This window comes from Chelonoidis abingdonii, chromosome 3, assembly GCF_003597395.2.
Source record: "Chelonoidis abingdonii isolate Lonesome George chromosome 3, CheloAbing_2.0, whole genome shotgun sequence".
Lineage (NCBI taxonomy): Eukaryota > Metazoa > Chordata > Testudines > Testudinidae > Chelonoidis > Chelonoidis abingdonii.
This window is the reverse complement of record NC_133771.1, coordinates 213,097,379-213,118,240: the sequence shown is the minus strand read 5'-3', so window position 1 is coordinate 213,118,240 and position 20,862 is coordinate 213,097,379. Positions and strand designations below refer to the sequence as shown.

General features: G+C 41.4%; 1 protein-coding gene across 5 annotated transcripts in view; it reads left to right on the top strand.

The window, feature by feature from the left end:
• RALGAPA2 (Ral GTPase activating protein catalytic subunit alpha 2) overlaps positions 1 to 20,862 on the top strand; it is a 327,987-nt gene that overhangs the window by 42,202 nt on the left and 264,923 nt on the right. For 4 of the 5 annotated variants that reach the window (XM_075064510.1, XM_075064509.1, XM_032790845.2 and 1 more), the window contains exons 4-6: positions 12,140 to 12,197; positions 17,942 to 17,985; positions 18,358 to 18,535. Coding sequence is in view for 3 of the 5 variants with exons in the window: in XM_032790845.2 (XP_032646736.1) it covers positions 12,140 to 12,197; positions 17,942 to 17,985; positions 18,358 to 18,535 (280 nt within the window). In the remaining 2 variants the exon portion in view is untranslated. The remainder of the gene's footprint in view (positions 1 to 12,139; positions 12,198 to 17,941; positions 17,986 to 18,357; positions 18,536 to 20,862) is intronic. The other variant, XM_075064508.1, reaches the window with a different exon arrangement.

The following is a 20,862-nucleotide window of genomic DNA, read 5'->3' as shown; positions in this document are numbered from 1 at the left end:
GGGACCTTGAAAGGTCATTGAGTCCAGCCCCCTGCCTTCACTAGCAGGACCAAGTACTGATTTTTGCACCAGATCCCTAAGTGGCCCCCTCAAGGGCTGAACTCACAACCCTGGGTTTAGCAGGCCAATGCTCAAACCACTGAGCTATCCCTCCCCACAGAGTTCTGACCATGTTCATCAGAACAAGGGATGAGTGCTCCAGAGGGATGCTGTTAGGATGTGTATGTATAGGTGCCGGCTTGCTCTAGGCCTGGCGCGTGCTCAAACCCTGCCCCAGCCCCACCCCCCTCTTCCCTCTCCACCCCTTCTCCCAAACCCCACCTCCTCCCTTCCTCTTCCTGCCCCTCCTCTTCCCATCCAGTTCCACTCTTCCCCCGTGCGTGCCCCATCCCTGTTCCTCCAGTGCCTCCTGCATGCTGCAAAACAGCTGATCGTGGCGGACAGGAGGTGCTAGGAGGGAGGGAAAGGAGTTGATTGGTGGGGTTGGCGGTGGGCGGGAGGTGCTGAGAGGGGAAAGGGGGAGCTGGCTGCTGGTGGGTGCTCAGCACCCACTAATTTTTTTCCGTGGGTGCTCTGGGCCTGAGCACCCATGGAGTCAGCACCTATGGGTGTGTGCCTCTTGCTACAGAGAGAGCAAGGCCTGGAAGGTAGTGCTTGTGTTGCCTGAGGCTGGTGGTTTCAGGGCACTGATCCAGAGCAGATCCAGTGAAGACTTCCTCACACTAAGGACAGGTGATTGTGAGGTGTCTCACAACCCTGGATACACCTGAGAAGTGTCAGTCTGTCAGGCAAATACTCATTGAGACTGTATATTTAAGATGAGCCCAATAAACCCAAGACCAACATGCTTCAAGAGAATGTGTGTGTTCCTTTCAGTGTTACACAACTAGTATAAATAAATTTTAAAATTAAACAATTTTCAGCCATCTGTGGACTATGGCGAGACTGTCATGAATGTTCCATAGTCTTACCATATGTAAAAATCTAAATGCAGTACTACTTCATACATATTATAGTATGTTAGCAATGTTGAGTCAAGCTGTTTAAAACAAAAACCTAAATAGTCAACTGTAGCATTGACAAACTATTTATTTTTATTTCCATAAAAATAGGGCCAGAGTAAGACTTCCAGTCTTCTGTGTCCTCTTGTTCAGCCATTTCTTATTCTGGGAGCCTCTGGAACTCTGCTTTCTGCTTCTACCATATATGCATAAGAGAGCTTCCTCTGGCATATGGAATGTGAAAGTTTGCCAGGTTGGTAGGTCTTTAGTCCGTTGTTGGTCCTTGCAAGTTAAGTAGTTTTTATTTTTAATAATGGAATTGTTTACCATCACACCCTTTCTCTCCTTGCTATATCTCCAATCTTTGAAGGGAATTCCATAGTTCATGAGTGTTGATTCTCTCTTACACATGGGAAAGGGCGTTCTGTACCTTCTAAGGCTCTGTCTACTGTGACTGTGATTCATTCAGACTTATCTGCCCTAGTGTGCCCTTAAAATATTCTGATAGCTTTCTGTTGTAAAATTTGTGATATGCTGCTTATGTTCCACTTCTAAAATATTTATTTTAAGGTGCTTCTTTGGAGCATGAAGGAGTAGGTTGCATGGTTGGGCACACATTCCACTTGGCCGCAAGTACTTATAAATGTTTGCCTGTGATGTAATTAAGAGAGTACCCTGCAGTCTAGATTGAGCTGCTGCTGGCATCCTAACTTCAGTGGCCTCCCACTGCTTCAGCCAAGCTCTTAAGTCTCTGAATAATAGCTTACATCCTAATTTGCTATGGGCCTTACCATTGGAATTCTTTAATACTAAAGGTACAAATCTTTGCTTACAGGTACCAGCAAAATTGCAGTACTCACACATAGCCAAATAGAAGAGTTACCCTGGACCTCTCTGTTGGCTCAGGGCATATCCATTCACCAGCTGAATAATAGGACTTCCCTGTAATGTGAGAGTTTGCATCAAACATTTGCTGCTTTCTGGATATGTAACCCCATGAAGTGACATGACTGACACCATCTCCATTTCACTGGCATACACCTTTTCTTTCCCTGTCCAGTCAACAAGAATACGCTCACTTCCTGGCTTTTTTTAGTAAGCCACTCAGCACAGTGTGTTTCAGTCCACCTGCAGTTAAGCTGTATAAGTTAAGACAATTATGAGGATCATTTCTCTTGCTTAAAGGTGTAAGCTGGAAAGCTACTGGGGTCAGGAGGGAGTTTTCTCCCCTTCCATATGGATAGCTATGTTATGGAGTTATTTTTACCCTGGAAAGCACTGGGTAGTGGGCATTACTGGGTGCAGGATTCCAACCCTATATTGCTAAATAAAGTTGGGAAAATAGAAGCATTATATCTTCCTATTCTCCCTTGCCCCCGAAACTGCATTATTAATTGAGACTGTGAATCTGCTAAAAAAATAATGCATTCACCCTAATAATCTGAGATGTAGGATTCTTTTTACACATACAAAATGAAAACTGAGTTTAAAACAAAAAAATGTTTGTTTCAAAAAGGAGCATCCTGTATAAACTAATGTTGAAACTTCACGTTATTCCTAGTCATGCAGTAAGACAAGAAGAGAAAGAGCTATGGATAATCAGTTAAAAGAACTGACAGATACCCTGATGTGTTGATCAGTAGTAATACCTATTTTCTATTTCAAGTCTACTATAATGGATTACCATATAGATGCAGCAAAGCACTAAGCATTAAATAGATCTGTGTGTGTTTTGAAAAAGTAATATTATTTCACACTGTGGGATTTCTTAAAATATTTCATATTACTTTACTGTGAAATTACAAACAAGATGTCAATAGCCAGTTTGGAATTCACAGCAGTATAACTAAGAATCGAGGTTGGATCGGAAGAAAATGTCCTTTGTTTTTCATAGTAAAGGCTGTATACATTTCTTACAATTATGTTGGAGAGGAGAGTGAAGAATAGATTCTCAGGAATACAAACATGGGTGATTGTCCATCTGATTGTTAGTTCACCTCCCTAATGTTAATATGTAAAGTAACACGTTTATTGTGGGACCCAGTAATACGTAGGCACAAGAAGCACTAATAAAAGTTAACTTAGCACACTTTGCTTCTGGCAGATAGGAAATGGCTCACAAAGTGTCTGAACTGCTAAATGAGGTGAAAAACATAACCTAATTCAAAGTGAAGACTGAAACGCTTGTGTTATTAGTAAAAAGAACAGGAGTACTTGTGGCACCTTAGAGACTAACAAATTTATTTCAGCATAAGCTTTCATGAGCTACAGCTCGCTTTTTTGGATGCATAGAATGGAACACACAGACAGGAGATATTTATACATACAGAGAACATGAAAAGGTGGAAGTATGCATACCAACAGGAAGACTCTAATCAATTGAGAAGAGCTATCATCAGCAGGAGAAAAAGGGTTGTTCTAATGCAAGGATCTACCAAAAGCCCTACCTCTACCAAATAGTGTATTTTCCAGGGAAAAACAAAAAGGTGTTGGGTTTTTTTTTATGTTACCTGTCTCAAGCAACTGAGATCCTGAATTTGCTCTTCACAATGTTTATCACAGACTCCTATGTACCATTTCTAATCAATGTTGGTTCTAGACACACCATGAAATTCATTGGCACCTGGGTTATCACCTGGTGATAAAGTCAACCCCAGCCTGTTTTCATCTGAAGTAGTTGTTTTGTTTGATGTTGTTTGGACCACAAGCTACATACTCACTGTCTGTTCAACCTTGATTATCACCAGGGTTTTGTTTATTCTTGAGGTTAGAGCCTCTGGACTTGGATCACAGGTCTAAGAGCTTGTCTACACTGGCACTTTACTCCACTGCCATTTCTCACTCAGGGGTATGAAAAAATGCACCTCTGAGTGCTGCAAGTTTCCAGGCTGTGAAGCTCCAGTGTAAACAGTGCACCAGTACTGGTAGCTATTCCTCTTGTGGAGGTGGGTTGTTTTTATAGCCCTGGGAGAGCTCTCTCCCAGTGCTATGCTGCAATTACACAGCCATGTTAAAGCACTGCCGCGGCCAGTACTTTAACATTGCTAATGAAAACATGCCCTAAGAGACTAGTCTCAGCCCCTGTGGCTACCAGCAGCGTCAAGCAACTGATGGATTCCAAGAAATCGCAGCCTCTGCTAGGGTAGGACTCAGTTACTATAGCTCCCTCAGTCAAGCCTCTGAGGCTACAGATTACCAAACTGAAGGTCATGTGGTCAGATCCCACTGCCCTGATTCCTAAAGAGGGGTGCCCGTACCTTGTGCTTCCTAGCTATCCAACCCCGACAGAACCCTTGTGGCTGCAGGACTGGGGCTGGTTCTGACTTCCACGTCTTGATCCAGGAAAATGGAATAGCTTAGTGTGTTAGATTCTGAGCCATCAGAGCCTTTGGTTGTGGTGCTAAGAAAAAGAGGCATAGAGACAAAATAGCTGGTGTTAGCAGTGCTGGTTCATGTGCATCAGAACTGTCAGATTTGCCTGATTCCGACAAGACTGCTATGGTTCAGAAGCAGAGATCTGCTCCGCCTTTGGTAGTAAGCGATATAGATCTATGTCTATCTTCAGATCTGATGTTGGCTCCTGGGTCAGTCCTGGCTACGTCCTCGTTTCTGGAGAGCTCTGTCACCGTGACAGCCCAGGTTCATCTGCTGGCTCTAGTTGTTACTTCAGTTCCGATTGGGGGAAATGGGTTCCCCAGTTCCAAGGTCTTCTCACTCATTCCCTATTAATTAGAGGAGGCCAGAAGATGCTGTGGGTCTTCCTCTGGGTCATACTTTCCTCCCAAGACCCTGCAGGTTCTCTGCAAAAAGCTTGATCTCTTGAATCCACTGTTACCACCATTGGATTCTATATCAGATCTGGACTTGGATCCTTACCAGGAGGAAGATAAAGGAAGAATATAGAGACCTGTAGTTCTCTTTGTGCCACCCTGTAGTTGTTTTCTGACAGGCATATTCTTATACCCTAGTTGGTGGGGAACCTGGCAGTCATGGGGCCTGTGGCGTTACTGGGGGCCACCTTGGGAGCCTTTTAATTATCCTCCAAGAGATTTAAGTGGTAATGTTTTGTCTGTTAAAGATTTGTCAGTCTAGAAATCTTCTGATTTAACTCCTACAGATCTGTCAACATTACTGACAGTGATACCTAAAACCCTATTTGAGGAACAAGATGAGGAGGTAGCGCCTTTAATAATAATATAATAACTTCAAGGAGTACAAGATCCCTACCCATTTTGGATGGTTTGCTACAGCCAGCTAAGTCCATATGGACAACACCTGCTTCTTGCCAATTTGTTTCTAAGAAAGCTGAGAAATTGTATCAGATACCCTCAAGGGTTTTCCTAGTTTCATTCCCATACTGTTCCTAACTCAATTGGAGTGGCTGCTACCAGTAACCGGTGACTAGATCTGAACTATCACATTCACCCTGGCTGATAAGGAAGGGAAAAGAGTTGATTTGTTGAGGAGAAAAATGTTTTCATTGTCCCTCAGGATTAGGGTGGTGAATTATTAGGCAGTCATTGCCTGTTACCGATTCTACCTGTGGGAAAAGATGACATGCCTGATAACAAAAGAAGCCTTGTTTGATCCTTTGGATTGTGCTGCCAGAGTTTTGGTGTCTGCTGCGACTATCAGGAGGCGTGCATGGCTCTGTTCCTCCTCCCTACCTACGGACGCTAGAATTAAGCTGGCGGATCTTCCTTTTGAAGGGGGGGCGGTCTAAGATGATGAATTGCTGGATTCAAGGTATTTAAACAAATATATTTGGAAGCTTTGGTTCTGCATGTTGACTCTTGCCACCGTAATCCCTTTGCTGTCAGTCATGAATTGGTGTGTGACTTTTGATCTAAAGGATGCCTATTTTCATATTTCAATTTGGCAAACTCATTACAAGTAACTTTGATTTGTGGGGACCGGATGCCACTTTCAGTACAGGTTGCTCCAATTTGGCCTTTCCACAGCACTGTGGTAGTGGCTCATCTGAGAAATCAGGGTATTTTTGTTTAACCCTATTTAGATCATGGTTACTGAAGACTTCCTTGCAGGAAGATCTGTTAAATAATATCACCTTCACAACCAATCTCTTTTCAGACCTCAGGCTCTTTCTCAACTGCCCAAAGTCAATCCTCTGCTTTTCTCATAGGATCCCTTTTATAGGTGCCATGCTGGACTCTGTGGATAGCAGAGCTTTTGTGCCACAAAACAGATTTATTAAGATGACCCAGTACCTGTTACAGATCCAGCGATGTCCCACTCAGAGAGTAAAACTTTTCCTGGGTTTTAGGGCAGCCACTACATAAGTGACTCTGCTCATCTAAGAATGACACCTTTAAAACACTGGTTGTCTCCGGTTTTATAGGCCAAGTTTGGACAGCCTTCGGGAATTGATCACCGTGCCGCAGAATATCATAGTCTCCCTAGACTTGTAGTCAGTCAGAATGGATGTGCTCAGGGATGTACAGTTCAGTTATCTGGGTCCATCCTGGACAATGAGTTCAGATGTGTCAATCATGGGTTGGGGAGTGCAGCTGAATCATTTGACAGTTTGAGAGCACAACTCGTCTCAGGAGCGATCCCTGCATATCAGTGTTTTGGAGTTAAGAGCTGTTCACCTGGCTCTTCGGTCATTCCTTTCTCCCACCTGCAGGAGAGGGTTGTACAGGTAGTGACAGACAATACATTAGTGATTGTAATACATCAACAAGCCAGGGGGTGCCGATTCCATTCTTCTGTGCACAGAGGCCATACATTTATGGGATTGGTATTTGTCACCAATTTGCATCTAGCAGGGGAAAACAATATAGTCATGGACCATCTCAACGGAGACAGCTCTTGGATGCATGAATGATCCTTAAGGGATCAGTTGGTTTAGACTAAATTAGCTGACTGGGGTCGACAGAGGTGGACCTGTTCACAATGAGGGTCAACAGGAAGTGTTGCCTCTTCTGTTCCAGGGAAGGCAGGGACAGTCAGTCCTTGTTGGATGCTTTCCTTTTGCACTGGGGAAAGGGCTTGATGTATGCATCCCTCTTCCTGTTCCCGTTCATTCAGATAGTGGTAAGGAGGAGGCTCAGGATAAATCAAGGATGATGCTCATTGCCTGGGCTTAGCCATGTCAGCAATAAACCACTGATCTCCTTCAGCTGTCTTCATGGAGTCGTCATGCATATGTCCCCGGGTCTCCTGTTCCAGCAGGAGGGTAGGATCTTTCATCTGGATCCACAATCTCTTCATCTGATGGCATGGCTGATCAGACTGTGGCTGAGCAGTCATGTTCTTCATCTGTGCAGGATCTACTAATTAAATTACAAGAAGTGTCTACCAGAACTATTACCATCTAAAGTGGTTCTGATTTCAGACTTGGATGAAGGGGTGATCTGATTCTCCTGTATCTGCTTCCATTTCTTGTGTTCTGGAATACCTCATGTACTTAGAAAATCAGGGGTTATCCACATCATCATTAAAGATTCACTTGGCAGCCATCTCTACATACCTCTGTTTAACTGATGGTAGATCACTATTTGCTCATTGTTTAATTTATGAAATGGTTATCAAATGGGTATCCCTTGGTTAGGGATCCCGTTTCTTCTTGGGATCTCAATATGATGTTGGCCATGTTGGTGAAATCACCCTTTGAACCCTTGGTTAAGTGTTTTGTGCCATTTAGCTATTAAGATAGTTTCATTATTGCCATCACATCAGCCAGGAGAGTGAGTGAGTGAATGATGCCCACCGTTCACTTCTTTTCCTACAGACAAGGTAGTTCTCAGACCTGATCCCATATTTTTACCTGAGGTAGTGTCTGATTTCCACATCAATCAGACCATTAATTTGCCTTTTTTTTTTTTCTTCCTCTAAGTCTCTCCCTAATAAGGAGGAATCAGTTCTACACACTTTGGATGTTAGGCTCTTGCCTATTCCTTGGTCAGAACTTGAGTATTTGTAAATCACCTATATTGTTTTGTTTCTTATGCGAAGAACCACATAGAATATATGGTTTCTTTCTAGACTGTTTCTCGGTGGATTAAACAGCGTGTCACTGAGGGCCACATAGTAGTGAAAATCCCTTTACTTGCTGCAATTTAATCACATAAGAGCTGAGGCGGTTACTTCCTTCGCCTGTCTTAGGCAAGTGCCGGCTGGCTTCTAGGTTGGACACCAGATTCGGTAAGGCAGTGCTTTAGTCTCTTTTCAGCTAGGACTCTCTCCCCACCCCCAGGTTAGTTTTCAGCACTTCCAGTCTATCCCATACGTGGGAATATGCAGAGCCACTCAAAGAAGAAATGAAGGTTACCTGCCTGTAACCAAAGTTCTTTGAGATGGGTCTGCATATTCACACTTCTCACCTGCCTTCCCTTAATCCCTTCACTATCAAAGTCCTTGTCATTCTGTGTCTTTGGCTTTGCACTGGAAGGATCTGGGGTGGTGAGAATGCACCACCCCCTTTATAGCATTGCCCTTGGTAAGTTGTAATGCTGAGGGGAGGTGTGAGATGGGGGTGCGGGAACACTTTAGCTGACTGCTAGAAGAGCTTTTTACCATAAGGCTCAACAAGGTGGCTCAGTACCCATAAGTGAATATGCAGAGCCATCTTGAAGCCCTCTGGTTACAGGTAAGTAACCTTTATTTATTTAAGTCAGTGACCCATCTGGACATGAGACATTTTACAATTTCCAGTCTGAGGACTTTCCTGCAACCCACAGAAACCTCCAAATGACTGGACACTTAACTTCTTATTGCAAATAAAGGAAACTTGTAAAGGAAGCATGTCACACACATAAAATAAACCTTTGCAAAACCCTGGTGGTTTGAAAGAGTCATTTATTTGACATTTTTTCCTCCAGTAATCTGTTGTATGCTAAAGAGGGGTTTCCAATGGGTCTGCAGTCTCATCAGCCTAGTGCATATTGGTGCTTCTCGTAGAGCAAGAATTATGGAGTAATGATTTTCAGCTTGCTGAAAGGTGGACTAATAAGCTGCTTGTCCTTGACTGGTTTGGTATTCTTCAAATAATCTTACAACTAGTTTAATTTTTCTTCAATATTCTGCATTTACAGTCCACCCTTTAAAAAACACTAGTTTTTAGAAGTAATTTGCTGCTTTTCTATTGTATATTACATTTTCTAAAATTCTTCCCACTCTTTATCAATGAGAGTATTTCCACGGAAGTAACTTTTGTTTGCTTTTCATTTACTTCTGTTTGTTCTGTATCTGAAGTTGTTATATTATGTTTATGACATAATTTGTGCATCACATTATATTCAGACATTTGTTATAATACTTTAATATGGAGAATTCCATATATTTATAAGATTAACATACTATGCCATGTATTGGAAACGCTCATGCTATTGGGAGCCATATTTACAATTTACCAGTATTTTACTATGTACTCATTTACATTGTGTTGCTGTACAACATAACATTTTACACTTCTTCTACACTAGAGCAAGTAGTGCATTTTAAAATCTTACGTCATCTATGGTCTTGGAACAGGGTCGTCCTGAAATATTCTGATACAGAAAAAAGGTCACTGGCCCTTTTTAGACATATAAAAAATTGGGTATTGAGTGGTTTTTTAATATTAGAGGAAATTATATCCAAGACATAAATAGAAATAAATACTTTATGATGTATTTATTTCCTTGCAGTCAATTGTTTTTCTTTCTTTTTCTTTTAGTCAATTTATAATAAGTACAAAAAAGTTGGAACGTTTCCACATTGGATCCCTTTTAAAAGAAACATTCTGAAGGTCCATCAGTTCATTCAGGTTTTTGTAGCAAATTTGTTTTTGTTTCTTAAAAGCCATGAATTCTTACTGTGCACTATGCATATACAGTATATTGTGTGTCTAACATCTATCCGAATGCATGAAAAGTTCAGCATGATATTTTATTCTTCACATTTGGTACATGTAGTATTGTAAAACTTAGAATGAAAACACCAAGAAGAAAAGTTCACAATTTAGGATAGAAAATAACAGATTAGATGTTTAATGTCATAGGTAGTATTGAAAGGTGCAGATCTCCTAGTATTTTAATACTTGGATGGATAATTATTATATCCTTGTATATCCTGCAATCTGATTGGCAGAAACATGGTCTTTAACAGGTAACCCCCCCCCCAATTATTTAATCATGATCTCATTTTTAGCCAGTCAGATCTTTTCATTTCAAGCACATTTACCTTGCCCATAGACAGAGAGCTAGACATCTGGCCCATGTGATTTTCGGGATAATTATTGTTAGCCACTGCTGCCAAGGTAAGCCCTGGGTGAAAGCCTATGGAAGGACTTGTGGGGATTATGTTGAAACAAAGTACAAGGAGAAACACAGAAGGGATATCACAGACTTACTTTCTCTTCTGAATTAACTATAAGAAGGTTTTTAATACTATCTATGGGACAACTCCCTCGGTAATAGTTATAGAGGACTTTTACCCTACAACTCTGGCTGCTGTAGAAAACTGATGTGACCTGAGGTCTAGTTCTCAATGTCTATGAAGTTGCCATGACTATCATTTTCTGCTATGAAGAAAAGAATGTTGCATTTTCAGAGACTGTCATTGGAGTACTGTATACAATTTCTGAAACACTTTGTTTTCCAACAGATTTATTCTGTCATAATCCATCTTTTGAGCATATCGTTCCAATGGCAATAATGGCTCACTTGTTGGCCCTGTATGAAGAAATAACTAAAATGTTAAGTGTTGTTGTCTACTTCGCTGTATTGCCTTAATTCCTCTTACCAGTCTTTATCTTTACAGACCAAGAAGTGGGTCACAGTTGCTTACATTACTCGTCACTCATTTTGCATCCTGCATGCAGTTTTTCTTAAGAACTGGTGGTGCTTTAAGTTTTGTGAACGTTTGTTCCCATTGTTTTGTGTGATGGTTAAACAGTACTGTCAGTTTCTTTAGAGATAATTATTTGATCTTTAAAATTAGTGTTAAAACTAATTTCCCTTTTGGATTCTTAATCTCTTCTTAAAATCCATCGCTCAGCAGCTGAAAAGTTTTCAGGAAAGAAAAAGAAATTCATGTTCATCATTTTGTATTAATTTGATCCTCTTATATTCTCAGCAGCAACAAGCTAGCAATTACTTGCCAAAGTTACTTTTCTGTTGGATGTCAGCCTATAATGCACTTTCATAAAAAAGACCTTTGATTGCAAGTTTGCCGCATTGGCATGCACTACACTTAAGTCATGAAAAAGCTTTCTTTGCCAAATATAAAAACAACAAAATTAAGTTTTGGTGATTCATACACGTTACTTTGTAGCATTATAATTCACTGGCTTGGCAAGCAGCAAAATTTGATGGCCTCAGTTGTTTTTCCAGCCAAGATTATGGTCCCCATTCATCGAAGTACTTAAGCATGTGCTTAATTGCGTTGCTTTATTGGTACCATATAGAATACCAAAGTTAGAGGTTGTGGTCAAGACTTTCCCTCTTCCTTGTCTTGATCTTCCTCTGTCAGAGTCATCCCAAAACTGCAGAGGAAGACCACTATATATTATTCCACATGAGTGCTTCACCAACTGCATCTGCTGTGGAGTAATTAATGTAACTTTGTGTGATTCTGGTCAGTTCCACTCAGCAGATGAAAGTGCAGGTAAATCAGTTCTCTGTAAGAGTATTCAAAAAGTTCCCCTAGGCTACTTGAGCTGGTGGATCTGCAAACATTAGGTGGTGGAAACAAGAGTTCATTACCCTTCTAATACATAGAGTGTAAGATTTGCTCAGATCTGTCCAATATCCTGGCTCTGACAGTGGCCAATATCAGATGCTTCAAAAGAACATGTAAAAACCCTAAAGTGTGTAGTTTTGAAATACCCTGTTGGTTTATGCTCTGAAATATTAGGTTTGGATCCTTTCTAAAACAATGGAAAGTTTAGTCAAAAATTCCTTGATGGTGATACTTTAAAAAATGTAATTAGAATTGTGGTTAATGAACATGATATACTCTAAATATCTAGGGAAAGTAAAATAGTGGACACTAATCCTTGCTACTGTAGGTGCCCATTTTAGTATTGTTTAATTCATGTTTGGCTTGGAGGGACACATGAACTATTTCATAAGATTCTCTGAATGATCTAATTTATTATGGAAAAGTTAACTGTTTAGTTTTGTTTTCTGCAGAAAATATTACAACTGCTACCTGAGAGGATATTTTATCGATGGCATTTCCACAGTATAGGTAAGAAGAAACACTAAAAAAAATATTTTAGTAGTAGCTTAAAGTAAAAGTCCTTTTTCACACTATTGATTTCCTACCCCTGCCCTCATATTTTGCTTGATCATGCAAGAACTCTAACTGGCTCATTTTCCACTTTCCTTGTTGTATTTCCTTTAACTCAAAGTAAAGAAAAGAAAAGAACAAACCGTAAGCTTGTACTTTGTTCCCTCACTTTTCAATCTGTTAGTCTGTTTTGCAAGTATTTGGATTTGCTGATGCTGGTTACAGGAGTTGCACCCCACTATCCCACTGTGATGTTTTGGGGATTACCCAAACCAGTAAGGAGTTTAGTCACCATCTGCTCTGTAACCCTGGGTGCCTTTATGCTGTGGAGCTTTCATTCAGAACCCTGACGCCCAGAGTTTGCCCACAAGCACAAGGTCTCACCCTGGCTTCCACCAGCCTAGTTACTCTTTGCAGATACCACAACAGCCCTTCCAGTACAAGTCGCCCCAAACCCATCTACCCTGTATTCTTAAGTACTAGACACTTGGACTTCATCCTCTGTTTTGTCTCCCCCAAAGATGTGAAACCAGCGCACCCCCTAAACACCAGCTTATTTTGGTGCACACACTAGACAGTTTGCATGCCAGAGACCTGCTTGGGGTAAAAATAAACAAAAGACTTCTTAAATAAAAAGCATTGCAGATTCAAAGATAAAATAGTATGGAATATCAAACATATACAACTTACACAGCAAATAAACATAAAGATAAAAATCAAATTAGATAAACTCCCTTCTCTAATATCAGAGGGGTAGCCGTGTTAGTCTAGATCTGTAAAAGCAGCAAAGAGTCCAGCTGTATTGGAGCATGAGCTTTCGTGGGTGAATACTCACTTCGTCGGATGCATGGGTAATGCAACTTACCCATAATCTCTGAACAGTTTCCCAAAGTCCCTCAGTTTCTCTATGAAAACAATAATTTAATGCCTCCTGTCCTTTTTTCAATGGACTACTATTTGTCTTTTCCTGGCTAGAACAATGGCAGGTGTTGGAGCTAGTCTCCTCTGGTTAGGAAAGCAGCCCCTCCTCAGCCTGACAGCACCACAGATTATGAGCACAGTTTGCTATATTCATGAATACATAAATTCATAACCACAGTCTATATACATATCTCAAATGAACATCAAGTTCAGAACATTACATGCTTTATAAAAGATCTTGCTCAACATATTTTTATAGTACAGTAATATTGTATACAATCAGCTGATTCAACTGCTTATTCTTTGGCGTTCAACCCCCCTGTTCTCCCCTGAGGGTGCCTGAACCTTGATTGTCACAGCAGTATTAAAATATGTGTGTAAAATATGGTGGTTTACCATTAAAAACTTTCTATTAGTATAAATATAAGTTGGTTAGTAATGCCATTTCCAGTGAAATTTTCAATGGCATCTTTGTCATCATAAAAATTCCAGTGGTACTACTGTCCTCTTACCTAAATTGCCATGAAGATCCCCACAGAAGGAAGTGTACATCATGCCCTATGAACCACAGAGCCATTTAGTAGTAGTAGAAGAGTACATAGGAAGAGCTTCAATATCAGCCCTAAAGCTAAACATTTGTGAACTTTCAGTTCTTAAAAGGTTCCATTCAGCTACAGTCCTCGGTTCCTTTTTCTCTCCCTGCCAAAGCAGTCACAAAACCTTTCAGCTATGTCCCCTGATTTATTTTAAATTTATTTATTAGTATTTGGCTGTCTAGTTTCTTCTTTTCCCACAAGGGTAATTAAATAGTTGTAGCTTTTAGTTCCAGGGATTTTTTTTTTCCAAATAGTACAAATCCTGGACATTGCAAAAAGAGTGAATTACAAGGCTCATGTTTTTAGCATTTGTATTTAGTAGAGTGATAAAAGCATCAAAATGCCAGCCAGATCTGAGTTCTACTCCTGATTCTGTTGCTGACTTGTGGAGCCTTGGGCAGAGTTATTAACCTCTCTGCCTGTTTTCCCATCTGTAAAATGGGAATAATACGTAGGCATTCTTTTGCAGAGTTCTTTGAGATTCTTGGATGAAAAGCAGTACACTCAAAGGCAAAAAGTGGCACACAAGATGATGGACTCTGAGGTAGTTTCAATCCATAAAGCAATTAATGGATTAGGATGACAAATAGAGAACTTTCATCTGTGCTTAGAGTAGAATCTGGCTCCAGTATGTTTTGTTGTTTATATGAAACCCTATCCATTTTCTTCAGACCAATACTTGAAATTTCAAAAAGATAAGTTGCACTTTTCAGCGTGTATAAACTGAGAAATATGGAAATTAATTTGCCATTATTTTTTTTGAAACTTCATGCATCTGGGATGAGCAGATCTGAAAAATCTTTCCGTTAACTCCTTGCACAACATCATGTTCTTGAAAAAATAGAACGGAGATTACAATATGAGATAGGGTTTTGCTGTATTTTGTGGCACAATAACGTTCATGACATCAGAGTGTCATACCCGTTTTGCAAGTTAGCAGTGTTGTGGTATAAACTATGTGACATACTACATCTGAAAAAACAAGTAACGTGCCTTTTGTTGGATAGAAGGATGGGGGCAAGAAGGGGGGGCATGGTTTGAGGGAAGAGTTGGATAGAAGGGGAAGTAAGAGGACTGGAGCAGGAGGAGGAGGGATTGGATTGAGGGAACAGGAGCCAGGATGGGTTTGAGGTAGCAGTCAGATAAGGGAAAGGTTGTAAGGAGCAGATAAGTACAGAGGGGAACAGACACAAACAGATTAGGGGCACAGAGGCAGAAGGGTCTATAAACCACTTGAGAACGTTCCCCTGTAGAAACTGGAATTACACCCAACCCTGTCTTAACTTTCCTTTGCTGTCATCAAGCAGCTGTGAAACCCACTGACAAAGTGTGTCTCATCTCCTCTAGTGCCTGAGCAACATAGAGGATAACAGCCTATTACTGCTACCAGTTATTCTGTTAGATCGAATGGGAAGTCCATGCTGTGCATCTAAAGATCCAAACCTTGCTGATGACCCCAAGGGCGGCAGGGGAGTGTCAGTATGTCTCCACATGATGATATTTCAAGGTTTTTTAGTTAAGCAAATTAATATTTTTAAAAACTACATTAAAAGAATATTAAGATTTCAAAGCCTAATACTCAAAAATTAGGAAATGCCAGAATTAAGGTGGCCTGTGAAATCTTAATTCAGCTGCTGTGTGCTTATGCATTATGACAGCCTTTAGTACATGAACACATAATATGCTTTCCATTGGACCCCTGTCTCATTCAGTGAATAGATAGATAGTTATTCAATATTACTTTTTATCCTCCTCATTCATTGTGTGGGCCTGAGTCTTATTTAACACAGGCAATTCAAGCCCTCCACTGAATACAAAATTATTCATTTCCTCCTTGACATGTTGGGTGCCCTCACCGTAGTATCACAGTGCTTCACAAGCATTAATGAATTAATGTTCACAATGCCTCTGTGAGATTGGGTGGTAGTATTGTCCCCATTTTACAGCTGGGTAACTGAGGCACAGAGAAAATAAGGCCAAAATTGTCAAGTCTCCACTAATTATGGATGCCCTATGTGAGACACCTAGGGCCTAACCTTTCAGAGTACTTAGCATTTTTATAGCACTTAATATATTGAAAGCACAGCTATAATGACCTTCAGTTAAAGTTGTGTATGCCCAGCACTTATGAACATCTGGCCCCAGGTATCATATGCAGGCACCCAGAAAATGAAAAACTACTGTAGAGATGGGGATAAAATTTCATTATCTGGAACAGTGTTTAACAACCTCAACCCTTAGAACATCCTTTCTTTGTTTTTCCTTTCCTTGCCTTGTGCCACTACACACCTTCCAACTTCTGCAACAAACGAGGAAAGAGTCCTTACAGTCAACAGCCTCATATTTTACAACCTTAATTAGTTCCCAGAGCACTCTCCATCCCCTATACTGAATGAGGTTGGGGTCCTATGAAAAAATTGTATGTAGTCATGCAATTAAAGACTGTGTGTCATAATGCATAAGCACAAAGGAGCCAAATTAAGATATCATGGGCAAACTTAATTCAGGCATTTTCTGATATTTGAGTGCTCGACATCGCAACATTAATGTTCTTTTAATGCAGTTTGTTTATTTAATAAACATAAAGATATAGCACAATATGGCTAACAAGCTAATATTATTCTCTTGTATACTGTGGAAAAGCCAATAATAAAATGAGGGAGAAATCACTTTTCTGACTAAATTTCACAGCTTGAAGGGACAAGCTTTTCTCAGGTAGTTCAGGGCTCTAAACCACAATATTTGTAAGCCAAACTTTGTGGCTTGTGTTAACGCATGAAAACCAGAAAGCAAAAGTGATCGTTGTTGTTTCATTGACTTGGATGAATTAAGTAGAGAGTAAAGGGACACCATAAATACTGAAAAGTAAACTAAATTAGCACAGTTCTTTGTTTTAATAATCTAACTTGTTTGGGACACAGAAAGGAAACTTTAACATATATATTTTAATCTGATGGTGTCCCTGTAAATTAATTTAAATATGTTAGACGTATTACTGCTTTGAAAATGAAAAACTATATTTCTCATTAGCACTAAAGCAGTCAGAACATTTACTGTTCTGTTTATTGAATATAATTTGGACACATGGCACATTTTTAAAGCACTGTTCTTTATTTGGGATTTCAACACAGATTTTGCAGTTTCATCAACCAGTGTGTTTTCTAGCTGAGCAATGAATTTATGATGGCAGCAGAAATAATGGGTGGAAATAAAAGGTCAAGGAACGGGCTGTTGTCAAATTTCCAGTTAGCACGTACAAAAATAAAAGGAGACATCTGCCGGAACTACTTTCATTATAATTTCCTGTAAATTTGAACAGCGTAAATTGGGTTTTGCTCAGACATTATGTAACTATTGTATTGTTTTAATTTGTCAAAAAGTCATAATTTGGGGAATTTTTAGCCAACTTCAATTAATAGGCAAGTAAACTTGATGGCACATGAATTTGTTCATGCACATTTGTGTGTACAAATAATATTTGCACATGCAAATGGTTTGCTTTGACAAACAGTTACTTAATGTTCATGTGCACTAACAATAAAAATGCAAATGTATTAGGGCAGTAGGTTTACTATTGTACTGCAAAATGGTTAAATCTTCTTCAGTAGGGCAGAGATTACCATGTTTAAGTAATGCATTTAATAACAAGCCATGGATGTGTTTCTTTTTCACTGAGATATTATTATTTTTGAGAGTTCAGCTAATGATATTCCGCACTTTCAAATTTGCTCTGATGTTTATTAAAGTATTTTATGTTAGTTGATTGGCATTTTCAAAATTGTCTAATTTTGGTTCATACAGTCTTATTTGAAAACAGTTTTTAGTCTTAGTTCTCTTAGTTGTTCGTACATCTGCAGGCCTTCTAATGTGTGTGTGTATTTTTTTTTCTCACCAATTGTTGCCAGTATTAGTTCTTTTTCTGGTCCCATGTTTCTCCCTTCCCAAAATGTCAAAACCATTGTAATCAATTTTCCAGTCAGTATACCATAATGTGAACTGTGGGCATGAAATGTTAATACAATAGTTAAAAAAAGACATAAAATTAAAGATTTCATGGGTCAAAGTAACCAATTTTTCACTGGTAATATTTTTAAGATGTTCTGTTGTGGTAAAATGCATTTTTGACAAAAGCAGACAGCTTTAATAATTTTAATGTATTTTCCTATTTCATTTTTCTAATTTCAGGGTCAGTTTTGAAGAAGCTTTTGCACACTGGAAACTCTATAAAGGTATTTCCCTTAGATGACATATTAGTGTTTCTTGCTACTTTTAATTCCAGAGCTACCAAAAGTGTTTGGCCTCTGGTTCAAGGCAGAGCAGTTTCAGGACTACTCTAATGTATGGTGGTAATAATGGCTTTCTAGCGACTATTACATTGGCCGGATATTGGCAGAACGCAGCAGTACTCCTGAATATGCTTCTAGCGCACCCTCAGTGCTACCTCTTAATATGGTCAGAGGGCTCACTCGAGAGTGATAAGAGTGAAGGTGCTTATCTTCATATTTTTGAAAAAGAATTTTTTATCTTCTTTAAATATTCAGTATTTTTACTGCATTTTCCTGTTTATATCAATGTAACTTTCTACTTTCTTTTCCTTTTAGATAAGATGTGAAGGAATCCGACTATTTCTTCTTTGGCTTCAGGCACTTCAGACAAACTCTACAGAGGAGCAAGTGTTAATTTTTGCATGTCTAGTGCCTGGTTTTCCAGTGATCATGTCATCAAGAGGTCCCTGTACACTGGATACACTCATTAACCCTACTCCTAATTTGCCTGATGGTAAGTAAAATCATCAGAATTAAAGTGCTGAATATATAGCCCTTTCTGGCTGCTAATTCATAGAATTACAGATGTTACTAATAGTGGAAAATATCTAATAGATCGTACTATCCATCTCTGTAAACCAGTGAACCAGAGACATGTCATGTTAAGATTATCTATTACAATTTTTCATAGCGCTGTATCCCTCTAGTCTTGTAGTTTCAGAGTGCAGAACATTTCTATGTTATTTACTGTTAAAGATATGGAAAAGAAGTCACCAGATATTTTTGCACTGCTTTGCTACTTCCTGCTCGTCACTGAGTGTAAGTAGATCTAGACAGTTCTATTCAGTATAAAATTTAAAAAGAACTTGAATACTATATAGCCAGTGCTTATATTTAGGTGAAAATTACTTTCTAGATGCCTATAAGTAGAAAACGAATCCCAAATTATACTTCATATACTGTCAGCATGGATCTCATATTCGTAATCCACCATGAGCACCTCGATCTCTTCCCCTCAGAGATGGAGAGGCTTTGTTTGTGCTTACAGGGAAAAGAAAATCCTTGGGGCCCTTTAAGGATTGCTCACCCGTCCTCTCTCCTTGTGGGCATTTAGTCGTCTTGTGGGTTTGGGAGGGATTTTTGTTAACTGGCTGGATTGAAAGGTGCAGTGACCTACATGTGAGGTATCGGGTTCTTCTTCGAGTGCTTGCTCATATCCATTCCAGTTAGGTGTGTGCGCGCCGCGTGCACGTTCGTCGGAGAAACTTTTACCCTAGCAACACTCGGTGGGCCAGCAGGTCGCCCCCTGGAGTGGTGCTGCTATGGCGCCTGATATATACCCCTGCTGGCCCGACCGCTCCTCAGTTCCTTCTTACCGCCTGTGTCGGTCATTGGAACAGTGGAGCGCAGCTTAGCTGATCTCCACCTTTCTAGCGATTTGCTCGTGCTTTAGCTTTTTAGTGTACATAGTTTTTTCTCTTGTTCTTTATTAATTACTGTTTAGCATAGTTGTAGTTAGTGTATATAGTTTAAGAGGATCGGGGGTTCGCCCCTTCTCCTCCCCCGGCCCCGGGGCCCATGCCCGTTTCACCGGGCTTCAAGCCCTGTGCGACCTGCCGTCGGCCGATGCCCACAGGAGACCCGCACGACTCCTGTTTAAAGTGCCTTGGCGAGGGCCATCTGTCAGACAAGTGCTGTATTTGTAAGGCGTTCAAGCCCCGGACCAGAAAGGAGCGGGACTCTCGCCTAAAACAACTTTTGATGGAGGCAGCTCTAACTCCTCCATCCTCGGCATCGTCTCCAGCACCAGGAACAAGTGCTTCGTCTGTTCCTGCACCAGCGAAGACTCCTCGGCACCTCCCGTCACCGGCCCAGTCCTCCAGCCGGCGCCGCTCACTCTCCCCAAGGAGCAAGAAACACAAAGCTGCTGCGGTACTTTCAGCCATACCGCAGTTAGAGCGCAGCTCCAGGTCAGACTGCCCGGCACCGCCAACTGCCGCGGCACTGCCTGCTCCGGCACCATTGATTCCGGCCTCTCAGGAGCCGTCGAGTCCTGTGCCAACCAGCTCCCCGGCCCACGCTGTGGTAGAGCTCGTCATACCGTCCATGCCGGAGACCTTCTCCACGGCGCAGGACCTCATCGCTCTTACAGAGCCTGAGCTGCCTCAACCCCCGGCACCGCCGGTGCGGGTCATTCAGTCGCTCGGCAAACCTGCCATGGTGCGACCGTCGTCCCCGGGCACCAAGGAGCTCCGCCGATCTCGTTCGGGATCCCGTGAACGTTCCTGGCTCCGGCACCAATCGCGATCCCGGCACCACTCACGATCCCGACGCCGCTCGCAGTCCTGGCACCATTCTCCATCCCGGTGCCGGTCGCACTCGCGGCACCGGACGAGGTCCCGGTCCCCGTCGTACTATCGGCACCGCTCCAGATCCAGGCACCGCCGAACCTCTCGTAGCCGATCCAGGCATGTCGATGTTCGGCACCAGTCGACCTCCCGGCACCGCACTGGTCGTAGGTCCCGGTCCCGCTCTCCACACTGCCACGGCTCCCGGTACCGTTCGCCGGCACCGCACAGGGACAGCTACTATGGACTCAGAGATCTGGTCCAGTCTGCTTCAGCTCCCCCATGGCCGTCCCGTCACCCGTCCGCTTCCTCATATGCAGACAGCGCCTCCTATGGGGTTCGGACACTCAGGCCCATCAGGACCAGGGGCCATCGCAGTGGTCCTTTTGGACACCCTGGGCCTACCACCAAGCCCAGGGTGAACCGACGGGCCCATCACGCTCGGGTCATTCCGAACACCGGGCACCTGAGGCCACACTCAGTAGACCCCCCC